Genomic DNA, 14,869 nt, shown 5'->3' with positions numbered 1-14,869 from the left:
TTCATCTTTCTATACTGTCATGATGAGCACAGCGGATGTAAATTTAGATGGTGTGTTAATTTGCTTTGTTCTCTGGGGAGCGAGTCATATGACATCTCTCACACAATCCGGCGGAAAGAAACGTCAGTGCTGTCTTCTGAGCTGTGCGCAGTTGGCGCAGACTGCTGCTCCGCCTCAGTCAGGTTTCTGCGGAATGTACGCAAGGATCGTTGGTGAATGTCTCGTGCGTTGACGTAAACCATACGGCAGGTTTTTTTTTTTTTTTTTTTTCACTTTTTGGTACCGAGCGGAGAGGAGATGCACACGGCACTCGAGTGAGGTAACTATATAAAAACCCATTTGTTATCATTCACTCCCACAACATGGACCCGGGCAGTGTTTGCCACGTCGCGTAGATGTTTATAAACCACCGATGTGAACAATTGTGAAGGGTTTTCAGACAGACACGTAGTCGCTGCTCTTTAAAAGGTTGTGAGAGCTAATTTCCTGTGACTCCTCTTGCTAGCTAATGTTAGCTGGTGGAATCGTTGCCTTCGTTTTGCTGCTAGTGTTAGCTTTAGCTGGGACAAAACAAACAGGGCTGGTTTTGCTGTGAACCTGTGTTTAAGGTAGCTCTCCGGGGGTCGCTTATGGTTAATGCTGTTTGGTGTTTGTTAGTGGGCACGTTCCAATGACGGGGGGAATAGTCGCGAGCTCGCGCAGTGTTGCTTTATGCACACCACATGCAGGTTTTAAGCTCCCTCGAGCAGACTAATGATGAGAGAGGAGGTATCACTGTTCAGACTCTACCACCGCATGGCTTCACCAGCCTCAAAGAAATGTGACTTCAGCGACTACTTATGAATGAAATAGCTTTCTTTCTTCACCTGCCTCATGTGGCAGAACTGTGATTTGTAGTAGAGGTTTTATTTCCTTTTTGCTTTAACTTATCAATTTAGAGGAAGTGTTTGCTGCATAGTATGAAGACACACTAGCTGCAGATGTAAGAGCTAGGGTTGTACACACAACACCCTTTACACTCATCTATGGGTCAATGAGTACTATATGTTTGTTCATCCAAACACAAGTGTTGCAAAAAAAAAAAACAATCTTTGAAGATTTACATGTTATTTGATTCCCCACTGAACCTGTCCATTCCACCTGCACTGTTGCACAGCAATATAATGTCATTACTGCAGTACAAAGTAAACAGATTATATGTTTACAGGGGAACATGTCAAACCCAAATCAACAACTTAACCCTCTAAAATATCATATATTAGGATTGATTTGTGAATGAGAGAATGATCTGATTTAATAATATATAATTTAACACGTTAACTCAGCATCTACAGTATACACGTTGGCCCTGTTGTACAGACTTGTATTATCTCTATTGTCCTTTTTTCCCCTTGCTCCGTTTTTTACATGAACAATTTGAACCCTTTTCGTATGTACTGCACAGCTGCTCAACAATTTCCCTTGTGATAAAAGTTACTTCTTGTCCCTGAAATAACATCACAGTAAGTCATATTTAGTCGCCCGTAAATAACGGTCAAGTTTTGCTATCTGTTGTATATTTGCAAAAATTCAGTCTCAAAACCAAAGAAAAAGGCTGTTCTAAGTGTACAGTCATTTATGCAGCTGTTATTAAGTCTGGGTTAAGTAAGGTAATGGATCACTCCCTTAGCTAACAAGCTTACATCTATTAACGCCCATTTAAAATGTGCACACAAGCTTTTCATGTGTGCAATCCTTTCCACATGATGAGCTTTACACATTTAATGTTGGCATGTGATGATGCTACAAATATGATATTGGCAGTGTGATTGGAGACACCTGACCGTGTATCAGAAACACTTTTTTTCTGCCCTCACATGCTGTCAGATTAGCTTTTCAGTGATTAAAGGGAACACGACGCAGGAAACAATGTCAATGAAAACACCTACTGTAATTGTCTGCACCAACAGAAATACCAAACAGCCTGGTATTACACAATTGCTAACGCTTGCTGAAAAGTGCCAACCATAAAATGACCTGTACCCTTAAGTGTTAAGCAACACAAGAAAATCATATTTACATCGCTACATACCAGTACTTATTTATGATTACAGCAGACAGCTGGAAAGTATAGCTTAAGGAAAATACATATTGACTTCTTTTGTGTCATTTTAAAGCGCTTTGCAGTGCAACAGAAACAAACGTGTCCTTTGTAATGTGGTAAACATGAGCCCCCTGCCCATGTTTCTTTTGAAATGTGGTATGTTCATTAGATCTACATCCCCCAAAGTATTGTAATAGGATTATGTTGCAGGGCACTGATGGAGAATTGATGCTCATCAAACCCTAGTTAGTCTGTTCTATGTATCACAATTTTGCATTCATATCAAGTATGCAAGCTGCCTTCAATGCTTGTGAAAGGTTTTCTTCCTTATATTGGATCAGAAACTATAAAGAAGCACAAAAAATCCAGGGTTGGGTTGGAATATTTGTTTAAAAAAAAGGGCTTTTAATGCTGTCCAAACGTCCTCAAATTATCTTATATTCCAGAAACAATGAGGACAAATCTAATCATCATACATAAGCAAGCTGATGCTGAAATGAACATTAACATGACACATGTTTTTATTATTCCACTATATTTGGAATTACACAAGATAAAGTACTTGAAGTCATTTGCAGCTTCAATGAAATCTAGGGGAAAAGGGCAATGGAGAAGGTGTAGAAATCTCCCACGAGCCAGAGAGTGTTGAGACCTCAATAAATATTTAATCAACTACATCTAATGCTGAGCTAAACAGATTCTTTGCATACATTTGACTCTTGGTTCTCTACCAGTGTCCTCAGGGGGCTTACAGGTAGAAGGACTTATAGAAATCAGTCCCAGATTAGAGACTACTTTCTTTTACCTTATAAACCTAACACAATAACACAGAAGTTTGTTAAACAGCTGTTTTAAAGCAACCCTACTGTGATACCTTACAGTACAAACCCTCAGGGAAGGTAACTAGCTGCCAGCTGCACGTTCCCGAATAAGGATTTGGTCTATTTGTGCTGACTATGTCCACAACCTTCTGCACATGTAACACCTTTCCCACACACCTGCAGTTTCTGATGTAGATTTTGATGTTGACGGAGCGTTTTAAGCTTTGCAATTTAAACATTTGTCAACCCAATACTTCCATCCTATCTTTTTTTTTTTACTGGGGGACTTGGCTTGCTCCAAACAAGATGTAGCCTAAGCTTATAGAAAGTACCGGTACCTCTTTACTGTGAGGCATAACTAACAGGACATGTCATAGGCTTATCCAGTTCAGTGCAAACATTGGGGAGACCAGCTTATAATGGTTTTACTAATTACACTATTTTGATAAATATAGAGGACTGCGGTGAGACATTATCTGTCTTATTTCTTATTTTAATTATGCCAAAATACTGAATTGTGCAGAAGTCTTGCCAACTGTACACTTGTAACATTAGACATTTTCTAACTTGTGGAATTATTTCCTACATTTAATTTCCCAGCATATATTATCTTACATGGAACTTATCATTTAATAAAAATTAAAAACACAAGTAATGGTTGTACGGAGCCGAGACAGACTGTCATGGCTGCACAAAAATTGTATTTTACACCTGTCTGTGACTTACTGCTACACAAACACATTCACACATTCTCCCCCCCCCCCCCCCACTCACTCACATGAGCTCACCATGGGTAGGTGGTCAGGTGCTCGGTCCTGGACTCAGCTCCCTGAATGCTCAAACATGCAGGAACACACGTGCCTCCCCTCCTCCCTTTGTAAATGTGTTAAGTCACTGGACTCATTAGCTTCAAAAAACCTTCAACCTGTTACTCATGTCAGTGCTGGTGTGAACATTTTGTATTGGTGTGGTCTGAAGTCCGGCCCTTAAAGGGATATTTGCCACTAAAGGTAAGCATCACTCTGTTTTTTGCCAAGGTGTTGTTTCTTTGACGTGCACAGTGTAGTCCTCTGCTCATTGCTCTGCGTGTGTAGTCTAGCCTCGCGGTCTTTTGCTCTTTTACACTTTGATGAACATCCTTCCAGGCCACAGAGCTTCACTCACACACCTGCGTCCGCGCACTCTGCCTGTATTGCATTGCAGCTCCTTGTTTCAGGACTAAATACAGCAACTTCTATTTGGGACATTGTCAACATGACTCACTCTACCTACAAAACCTGTGTGTAGTATTGGATGTTGTGTTTGGCACAGTAAGAAGTTTAGTGACTTGTGAACCTGTTTGCGTCGGTTTCATTTGAACCTGATTTGGTACAGTGTTTGCTGAAGAACATGGTGTGTCATTACTGTTTACTCAAGTTACCTGTTTTAATGATAGTGTCTAGTTAAGAAGACCACACTGACGTTGTAGCTTGTTCAGAGAAGCTGAAAATTTGTTTTGGACTGGGAAAAGTTGACTTTTTCGAGACATTAATTTGTTGTCTCAGTTAATACTTAGTGGTGGGAAACTACTCAGACCAAAACATGTGTCTGCACCTACAACCTGCACTATTATCATGTTGGCTGGGAAAAGATTAAAGCTTCTACACTACCGTGAGTACACCAGGTATATGAGTCAGGAAACATGCAGGGGACCTACCACAGAGCTTCTGACAAATTTCGTTTGATCAGAGGAGTGCTTGTTTGACCGTTTCAAATGACTACCTTAAACATTGTTCTTTCCTTTAAGTGTTGAAGTAGAAGATGGTTGGCCATGTAATGACTAAGTGCTATGTCTATAAGAGTTTGTGTGTACTTGTCAGTGATTCTTGTGGACACTTGAGGTAAGCAGTAATGATCTAACGTTCTGTCTGACAGTACTGGTCATGTCTGGCTATGCAGCTTCACCACTGGTGAATGGATGCTTCAGAAACCCTGAAAACAACTTACAGTCTGTCATTTCTTTAGCTGTCTTCAGTGAATGTCAGCAGAGATATAGCACTTAAAACTGTTTGTAATTTTCCTAATATTTGCCCTCTGGGCCACTGGTTTTCAAAGATCACTGGCCCGACCATTGTAACCGCTGGCCCAGGAACGTTACTTTTGATTCGAAGAATAACAGTCACCAATTTACTCTTGAACCATTCTGATGCAAAAGTAAATTACAACTTTTATTTAATGAATTGAGCTCTAGTTATAAAAAATATTGTGTATTTTTCTTATATTTATGTGCTCATGTTTATTCACCATGCTGTAAGTCTACTTAATCTGACTGATATTGATATGAGGCTGTGATAGAGCTGGAGTTGTTATGATCACCTTTCTCTCCTTCTTTCTTCTCTGTGAGAAACTCTTCATCCTTAGATCTTTACTTTAGGAGCTCTCTTAAGGGCTAAGATGCTTTGTGAATAACTTTTATCTTTACCAGGATCTAGTCTTTAACTTTAAAGGGAAATTTAGCTGCAGCGTGTTCCAGCTCCTCCAGCTGTCTGTCACTGTGGCTGAAACTTTTATCCCTTCTGTTTTCGTCATGTCCTGCTGTCACTCTCGACTCTTCCGGTGATTTTTTCCCTTTGAATGCTGATTTAAGCTAGGCTTTTGTCGGGATCTGATGGTTTTAAAACCGTTTTACTAAACATGTTTTTTATCAGAGAAAACCTGCGCTAAAATCTATGTGCGAGTGTACAATTCAAGTGTAGCGAGCACGCTCGCGGGAGTGACAGTGAAGCCGTCGGCTCCCTTTCCACTGTGACACACACACATGAACGCGCACGAGGGCTTATGATACGTTGATGCTGCAGCAGTTTAAAAAAAAAATTACTGACAAAACACCGGTATGACAGGAAAGCGCTGTGAATTTGAGAACGTGTTACTGTCTTCTTTTTTTTTTTCAGGCAGTATTTTAACTGGCCCGAGCGGGCCAGCTGAACGTGCAGTCAGCTGGCCCGGACTCTGTCAATCATTCATCCAGGCCAGCGGGCCAGTTATAATGTCGAGCCCTGGATGAGGATATTTAAAAAATATATACTAGGCTCCTTGTGAAACAGGCAACTTTAAGGGCTCATATAACTTCCTGTAACCCAGCTTTCAAAGAAGTAGGGACCCAGCACCAAATCACAAAGCTGCCGAAACAGGGGTCAGCTCAGGCCAGTGCCGGCTGACAATCAGGAGTTGCTGGAGCCTTTGTAAGAGTTGCCAGATACAGACTTGAGAGTTACAGGCGTGCTTGCCTTCAAGCTACTGTGCTATATCTGGCTGAGGACATGGGAATTTAGCGTTTAGCTAACTTATATTGTGATGCATTAAGTGATCATTTTGCAAAGTTTTCTTGACTTTTTAAATTTAAATAATTTTATCCTCTTTTGATTTGGTCAAACTATTCACTATTGGAGTGAAGATCTAGTTCACTGTCCAGGTCAAAACTGGTCATACAACATAATATTGCTGTAAAAATGTTCTTACATGTCCATCGTAGACTTTAAGAATTTAAAAGTTGGCAGTAGAGGCGTTGTAGATTTTGAGGGACAAAATCCCATTAGCAACAAAAACACAGTTATTGTGAATCAGAAAGGGACTTTTATGCTTCTTTTCCTTTTTCCTGCAGACAGTAGCTTGATGATGACATGAGAAAGATATGTGTGGTCATGTGAGAATCATATGATCGCCCCCCCCACTGAGAAAAATAACAGGGGCCCTGTCTTCAGCAACAAGCTGGATGGGGGAAGAGAAGATACTTTGGTGACACAGGAATTCATAGGGAAAATAGTTCTCAGACGGGACATAAATTAGATTAAACTTTGTAACTTGCCAAATTGTTTGATACTAACAAGTTCATGCTTATGAGGCTGTTGTCTTCCAGGAGTAAAGTCTTTTCAGATCAGCGTATAGTTAACGTTATCAAAGCTTCTTTTGTGTGTGAGAGAATGGTTTTCCGTTTCTTTAATCATGCTTTAAGTGCACACTGTCCTACTCTGACAGAATCTCAGTGCGAGTGCATTATTTTAGCTGCATCATTTGAGCTAAAGCATTTCAGACTGTAAAGTTTGCATGCTGATTGAGGAAATGACCCCTTCAAGTGTACAAAGGAGAGTGATAGAAAGTGTGGGCAGTGTGATTCTGGACCGGTTTAAGCTTTGCTCATTGACTCAAGTCTGTCTGCCGCTCTCTTGCTCTGTGCTACAGGGATGACTGTCGGTAGGGAATCTCCTTGAAGAAATATTCAGCCTGGTAGCAGATAACTTTTAACTGTGCCCGCCAGTCCTTAGCATCCTACATCGAGGGAACTGCATATTCTGCCAGCTTGCAGAACCCTCCTCGCACAATGAGGGAGAAGAACACTCATGTCCTATCTTCATAATGTGTTCATTATTCAAGCAGCAATTGCCTTGAACTCAAACTTTTGTAGGATAGTGTGTTTTTTTTTCACACTGAATTTAATAATGCTGGCATGTTGCTGTAGCAGTGTGGGATTTTTATGGAATTTCCCACTTTACCAGAAAGCCATCTACATAGTCATTGATTACCTCATCTGACGACTCATAATGACATCTTCTCTTCAGAAAGGTGAAATAACTTAAGTTTCGGCATAAAGAGGCCTTTAAAATACCTCTGCTTTATCAGCATCACAGAACTGATTACATCAGATCCTGTTCTACCAGTTCTGTCACGATGTTGTGCTTTCTTTTCGGTTTTTGACGGGACTGGTCAGTCGGCATTGAGCGGTCCTGGATAACCCACAGATGGAGATAAAATGGACTAAAAAAAGGACGGAATCAACTTTTCAACTTATTTGCAATTTTAGAAAAAAATAAAATAACAAGACACCCGTTATTAGAAAAGGTAAAAGCAAACAATATCAAAATATCCATAAAACTGTATTTAAAATGTCTCAAACTATTCACTCAGTGTAATAGCAATCTGAAGGAACCGTGTAACCTCAATCCATTACAGCCTACATTTTGGCTTTGCACAGTGCTAACGCAGAGTCTTCACTTTCAGAGGTCTTTCATTGGCCAAGGTCGTTCTCAGTCAAGGCTAGCCAATGATTGAGCATCAGGCATTATGTAATATCACTCTCACCATGATTGGTTGGATTATTCATATTAACGTAATTCACAACTCTTTTAAATTGATCGTTTATAAGAGCATTTGGGGCAGTTTCCTCTGCTTTCAAGGGAAAGCCTTCAAACAACAATTCTGTTCAAACCAGTTTTAAAAAGTGTAGTATCGAATGAAGACTGCACTCATACATATTATAATTGTCATGACCTCAGTGAAGTAACTTTTAATGAAAAAAATCTGGATAAAAAAAGGTCTGTCACAGTTCTCGCCTTCTACAACCCTTCCTCCAGAGCACTGCTTCAGATAACCTTTTTTCATGTCAGTTGAATATTCTGCCTGCTTGAAGTGAAATAAGATTAAAGATTAGTTCAAATTAAACTTCTCTCTTCTCTGATATTTTTCAGAGTGCCTGTTTAAGAAGAGTTTGAAACCTCCCCCCAAACCATAGCGTCAGGACTGGGGGCCAAACAGGAAGAAAGGTATTACGGTGAGTTAACAAGTTAATGTGTTTCACTGGACAATGATGGGATTATTCACTAGTCCTGTAATGATGATTACACTGACAACATCTCAGAAGGAATGCATTCAAGGAATTTCTTTGTGTTTGCATAAAATATGGTGTTGCAACCCACAGGTTGTCATACATTATTGTACTTAACCTAGTGAGTGAAGATTCTTTCTTATGAAAACCTGTCACTGCTGTAGTCAATCCTTTTGATTTGGCCTGAACCTATCAAATTGAAAAGCCAATATTTTTATTTCCCTATGCAAAGTTTCACAATGAACAGTGTTTTTTTTTTTGTTTTTTTTTAAGATTTATTTTTGGGCTTAGTTTGTGCCTTTATTGAAGAGATAGGACAGTGGATAGAGTCGGAAATCAGGGATCAGTGGGGAATGACATGGGGGGAAATGAGCCACATGTGGGATTTGAACCTGGGCCGCCCGCTTGGAGGACTGTGGCCTCCATACATGGGGCACACACACTAACCACTGTGCCACTAGCGCCCCCAATTAACGGTGCTTTTGCTGGTTAAAAGAAAGCAGGAGGATATTATTCTTAAGAGAACATTTCACATGTACGTACAGAACAGGATAAGGACAGAGATTTTATGAAGGCCGTTAGGAAATGTGGCCGTCTAAAGTCCTTGAAGGCAACTTGAGGAATGTTGTGCAAGAAGCAGGAAACAAACCCCAACAGGGTGACTTAGAAACCAGGTGCAAAGTGTATACAATATGTACATATAATTATTTAATCTCTTCCCTTTGTCTTACTATCATGAAGACGTAACAATAACGCCACCAGTGAATATTAATAAGCCCAGCTTTCTCATAAAAATTCACATCAACTAGGATCCTCATCCGTTAGCTGTAGGCTAAACGACTTGTACCAACAGTGCTAAAGCAAAGTTTACAAAGGGGAAAATGTCACTCATTAATCACACCATCAATACAAACATTAACTATTGCTTTGAGTTCTGCAAACAGCAGAACTCAAAGCAATAGTAAAAAAAAAAAGAATTTCATCTTTTTTTTTTTTTTTAACAAATAGACAAATCTTCACAACATGGGATCTCTAACTCGTCTGCAGGGGCCGCCAATGCATCACAAAGTGTTCCAACCAATAAAAATATATATATGTTTCTTAATGAATTGGTAATGATTACTTTCCACTTTTTTGTTTTGCAACACACATACGAACTGTTTTACAGAATAGAGTTGATCAAGTTCCCCTGAAAGGCCAAGCACAACAAAGACCATAATCATGAAAACACAGCAGGCTCTGTTGCTGCTCAGAGGGTGTGCTCTTAAAGTAGGTCCTGGTTTTGCCTCAACCTATCTGCTGTGAGGTTCATAGGTCACTGCTGTCTCATGTTTATAAACACTGTCTTGTGAAGAGCCGTGAAGTAGGCTTGTAACCACACTTAATGTCTTCAGCCTTCAATTGGGACGCTGTCATTTGCTCCTCAGCCAAATTAGATTTCACACACCATTCAATCAGTTGCTCATAGTGGTAAGTAGCTTGTCCTTCAATATCTTGAGGTTATTATATATCTGAGAGAAGTCAGTGGTTAGTTGTTGATCTTATTGAACATGATTTAAAAATGTTTTTTCTTTTTGTTTAATAGCACCACATGGTTGATCACCTGGAGGAGTTATATTCAAGTTAAATGTTTTTTTAAGAGATAGATTCTGCATTCATCTTAAACTAAAATGCTTGTCTACATTTCAACAGTAAATAGCGATTATAAGACGTTACCTATATCACTTACATTGATTAAAGTGTTGATAAAAGACAACACTTTTACAAAAGGTATTGATCATGTAGTATGGGGAGTAGGAAGTGAGTGTAATCTTACAGTCTGTAGCTGATAAACTGATGATGTTGTCTGCTGGATGATTAAAGCTTTGCTGCACAAACAAAGGCTTTGTTTCAGCCAAGTTGAGTGTTTTAGCTTGAGTGTTAGATGGCACATTTTAGAGGAAGGGATGCAAATATTATTTATGGATGGTTTTAGGAGTTGCTTTTTCACTCAAACAAACAGAGAAACAGAAGCCTATTGCCAGACTTATCACCATTATGTTGCGTTTTAAACTGGGGCTCTTGGGTAATGTTATCGGAGTGATCTTTGACTTATGTGGTGTATAAGTTTGTTTTCCAGTTCTTTGCTTCTGATATCCAAAAATAAATCAATGTAGTTATACTGTGATCTTTTGCTGTTGTTGTTGTTACTACAAGCCTACAGTGTTCAAGCTGTTGTTGCTAGCCTTGACAACTGTGCGGAGGATCTATCAGCCGCTTTATTTTTAACATTTAACCCAGCATGTGTTGTCTGAGCAACATAAATCTATTCCCTAAAGTTGCTGAAGCTGTAAACTGAGTACAAACTCCGCTAACAAGCTGGCTGCTGCAAAACCCGGCTTGTGTTTGGTCTCTGCTGTGTGCCATCTTACCATTATTCACTATTCCTCATTTGACCTCTCTTTGCTCCTCTACAACCTCAGCCCCACCCCCTCCCCTCACACATCGACCACCCACAGGCTTTACAAGAGATCTTATGAGGATCATTTGACTGGAATGATATTGCTGCTTCAGGCTTTCAAGAGCCGGGGAAAACAAGCAATTTGTTGAACAATCCTCTGTAGAGAGTTTATTGTGCTCCGGAAAGTCCTTGATTCAGTTCCTGGACCTGTTATGCTACGCTGAAGGTAGCTGCTTAGGGTGCTATAAATGTTGTGGTTATGAATGACGTGCAGGCATGTAGTACCAAATGGTTTATGTATAATTATATGTGAGCTGTTGCTGACCCTGTTGTTTCACTGCGAGGTGTCAGTGTGTGAGTGTGTTATTGATAGGAAAACTCTGATTAGGCTTTATTGATCACTATATAACATCAGTATTGTTTAACCTGATATTGATGAGCAACAACAACTGTAGCATGAGTATTTTGAGTTTTCTATGTCACTCAGGTTCATTTTTCAACAGTATTGTTTCTCGTGTTTACATGGAATTTCATTCATATGATTTAATCAGTTATTCTGCTAAATTAAAAAAATAAGCTCAATCAGTATAGACACAGTTAAATAAAATGGACTGAACCAGTTTGGTTTCACATTTACTTTATAACCATACATCATAACTTCTTGCTTTGGACCTCAAACCTATGAGTTTTACAACAAAAGTATATCTTTTAAGATACCAAATTTCAGTTTCATTAATATATTATTATCGATATGCAGATATTTAAACAACCCGATACAGCGTTTTCAGTTGTGTAAGACGAGTAAAAAGTCAACAGTTTCTGGAAGGTAAAGATGAATCAACCATACGTTTAGATGTCAACCATCCATCACAAAATTGTGCATATCAAATGTGCACAGCTCAGAGTTTCCCTTCTCTTTTTTTGTTTTACTTGGAGCTTTCCCCTACCAGCCTGCTTCAGTTGTCAGTCATTTTCCTGAACAAGCTTTACTTTCGTTTTAAAGTACATGATTAACTTTCTTTATGCCAGTATAGCAATTAGCCTAAGTACTCACAGGTGTGCCACTGTTCCCTCAAAGCCCCACATGTTCTTGAGCTAATGCCAGGCTAGCCCCACATTGCCTCACCAATCATCTAAATTAACATTCAATAACATTTCACTTTCTTTTCTTTGAGTAAAATAGTGAAACAATTTCTGATTTTTGCCACCTCTCTGTTTTGGCAGGGGAAAGAAGTAAGGGGACAATGCGAGTCCACGTGCACACCAAGTTCTGTTTCCTGTGTGTGCTCACCTTCCTCTTCCATCCGTACAGCCGCTGCAATGGAGAAGGGCACGGCCACCAGCACGGTGGACATCAACATGCCAACCACCACCACGCTCACAACGACCTGCAGATCTCTGATGCTCCATATGTGAGAGGAGGTACTCCACCTCCGGAGACAAACATTCATCAAGTACACTCTCCGGAGGAGGAACAACAGTTTTACATCCAGCAGCTGTTCAGGCGCTATGGCCACAAAGGCAGGCTAGATTACCAGGGATTTCAGAGTCTGCTATTAAGCTTGGGTCTGGGAGAAGTGAAGGTGGTAAGTCTGGATCATGATGATCTTGGCCATGACCATGTTGCTCACCTCGATCTATTGGATGTGAAGGATGGGCTTCACACTCATTCAACCACCAAAACAAGCCAAGGCAAGGGTCATGGGAATCGGCATGGTCATTCCCACAATCCACATACCGAACAGGTTCCCACAGAGTGCAGCTATCACACTACTGCTATCAGTCCTGCTTCGGGTGCACCTACAGGACTTGACCATAAACATGATCACAGCCATGATCATAATCATGGGCATGATCATGGCAACGCAGAGGATAGGGACCATAAACATTCTGATGGAAATGTGAAGGACACACATGCCCACGGCCATGATCATGACCACGAAAAAGAGCACAAACCTGAGCAGGTACAGTCCACCAACAAGGACCAGTCCACTCAACCTCCCAATGATAACGACCACAGCACTCACGATCACAGTGAGCACGACCACAGTGATCATGATCACAGTACCCACGACCACAGCGACCATGAACATGAGCGAAAAATTGAGCAGGTACAGCACAGCAGTAAGGACTTGTCATCTCAACCACACATCGATCATCACCATAGCAACCACGACCATAATGATCATGACCACAGTAATCATGATCACAGTGCTCACGACCATGACAAAGAACACAAACATGAAAAAGTACAAGTACAGTCTAATCAAAAGAACTTGTCTTCTCAACCTCACGGTGATCACGCTCACATAGATCATGACCACAGTAATCACGATCACGACCACAGTAGTCATGATCACAGCGGTCACGACCACAGTAGTCACGATCACAGCAGTCACGACCACAGCGGTCACGATCACAATGATCACAACCATGATAAAGCACAGAAAAAAGAACAGGTACATGCAGGTTCTGATGGCAGAGACCTGTCCTCTCAACCTCACAATGGTCATGACCACGTTGATCATGACCACAGTGATCATAAAGATGACCATGGACATCTCCACGAAGTGCCGACAGGTACAGACTCTTCACCAAGCGACCAGGTGCAGCAGCCATCCCAGGTCCCCCAGGGTCCACAACCATCTTCTGCCTCGACAGAAAGCCAGACAAGGAAGCTGAAAAAGCCAATTGGGGCCAGAGGACAGGTTGGAGAAAACAAAGACACTTCATTGCCCGATGACCATGATCATCAACATGGACACAGCCATGACCACGGCCATGGTCACAGCCATTCTCATAAAAGAAAGAGAGAAGCCCCAGGAAGTCATGCACATCCCACTCTGCCTGGCCCTGCCTCGTCTGTCAACGCAGGAGGGAAGTCTCATCAGCATGAGGAGGTAGGGCTTGTTTTAACTTATTGTCTGTAAATAGTTAGTGGCATCATGACCTGTGGTTCTTTTTACTTATACTTGCATAATTGTTTTCCCTTCCAGTGTTTGAACCTGACTCAGCTCCTCACCTACTATGGCCTGAATCCAGACTCGCCCATCTCCCCGCGTCAGTTCACCTACCTGTGTCCTGCCCTGCTCTATCAGATAGATAGTCGAGTCTGCATTCGCCATGACCACCAGAGGGATGTGGAGCAGGAAGCTCTTCAGACTGAAAATTCCGGTAAGTGCAAACTGTTTTATCGATCCACACTTTTTTCAACTGAAATGCCTCGTAGCGTAGACAGAAACAAACATAAATTACACAAATGCCAACCAACCCACTCTGAAATCTCCATCAGGGTTTTATAAACACCCAAATGTAGCTGTGACCAGGAGACTGTCTGATGGGTTAGTTTGTCATATTCATCCGTTTTTCTGCAAGACATTTTTTCAGGAGAATGTGAAGTGAAGGGAGAATGTGTGTATTGTTATTATCCATATCAGATGTAAGGTTTGCCTTTAAAACTAAGCACCTGTAGGTTCCACTGCTGAACAAAAAACTGTTTCTCTTTTATTCACAGCTTAAAGGTTCCTCTCTTAGCAAAGAAAAGAAAATGTATTGTTTTATACTCGTATACAGTATTTATTCTCAGAAAACAACAAAGCTTCTCACCAATTTTTCTGTGAAACTTATTCACATTTTTTCAAAAAGGATTAAGAGTGACATTTAACCTCTAGTACATTATCACATTGCACCCCATTTCATCCAACTCTTTAGCTCATTATTTTGTTGAAAGAACCCAAATAGTTAAAAAGTGATATCATCATGAATCTGAGCGTGTCTCCAACATTGACAAAAAAAACCCAACAAGCCCCAGAGGGTTAAATAAAAACAAAAAAACAAACTGTGACATGGTGCAAAATATTGAATCATTGAATGGTTAAGCCTTAGCT

The 14,869-nt window shown here is 40.6% G+C and overlaps 1 protein-coding gene across 2 annotated transcripts in view; it reads left to right on the top strand.

Annotated features, from left to right (window-relative positions):
* The first annotated feature begins 256 nt into the window (after positions 1–256).
* The window catches only part of slc39a10 (solute carrier family 39 member 10), a 28,231-nt gene continuing 13,618 nt past the window's right edge, over positions 257–14,869 (top strand). The window contains exons 1-4 of one of the 2 annotated variants that reach the window (XM_061053828.1): positions 257–319; positions 8,406–8,488; positions 12,207–13,882; positions 13,979–14,156. In XM_061053828.1, coding sequence (XP_060909811.1) covers positions 12,227–13,882; positions 13,979–14,156 — 1,834 coding nt within the window. In that variant the 5' untranslated portion in view covers positions 257–319; positions 8,406–8,488; positions 12,207–12,226. Of the gene's footprint in view, positions 320–8,405; positions 8,489–9,859; positions 10,013–12,206; positions 13,883–13,978; positions 14,157–14,869 lie in introns of those variants that run through there. The other variant, XM_061053829.1, reaches the window with a different exon arrangement.

This window comes from Labrus mixtus, chromosome 13 (assembly GCF_963584025.1).
Source record: "Labrus mixtus chromosome 13, fLabMix1.1, whole genome shotgun sequence".
Classification (NCBI taxonomy): domain Eukaryota; kingdom Metazoa; phylum Chordata; class Actinopteri; order Labriformes; family Labridae; genus Labrus; species Labrus mixtus.
The sequence above is the reverse complement of the archived record's forward strand: the minus strand, read 5'-3'. Positions and strand labels throughout refer to the sequence as shown.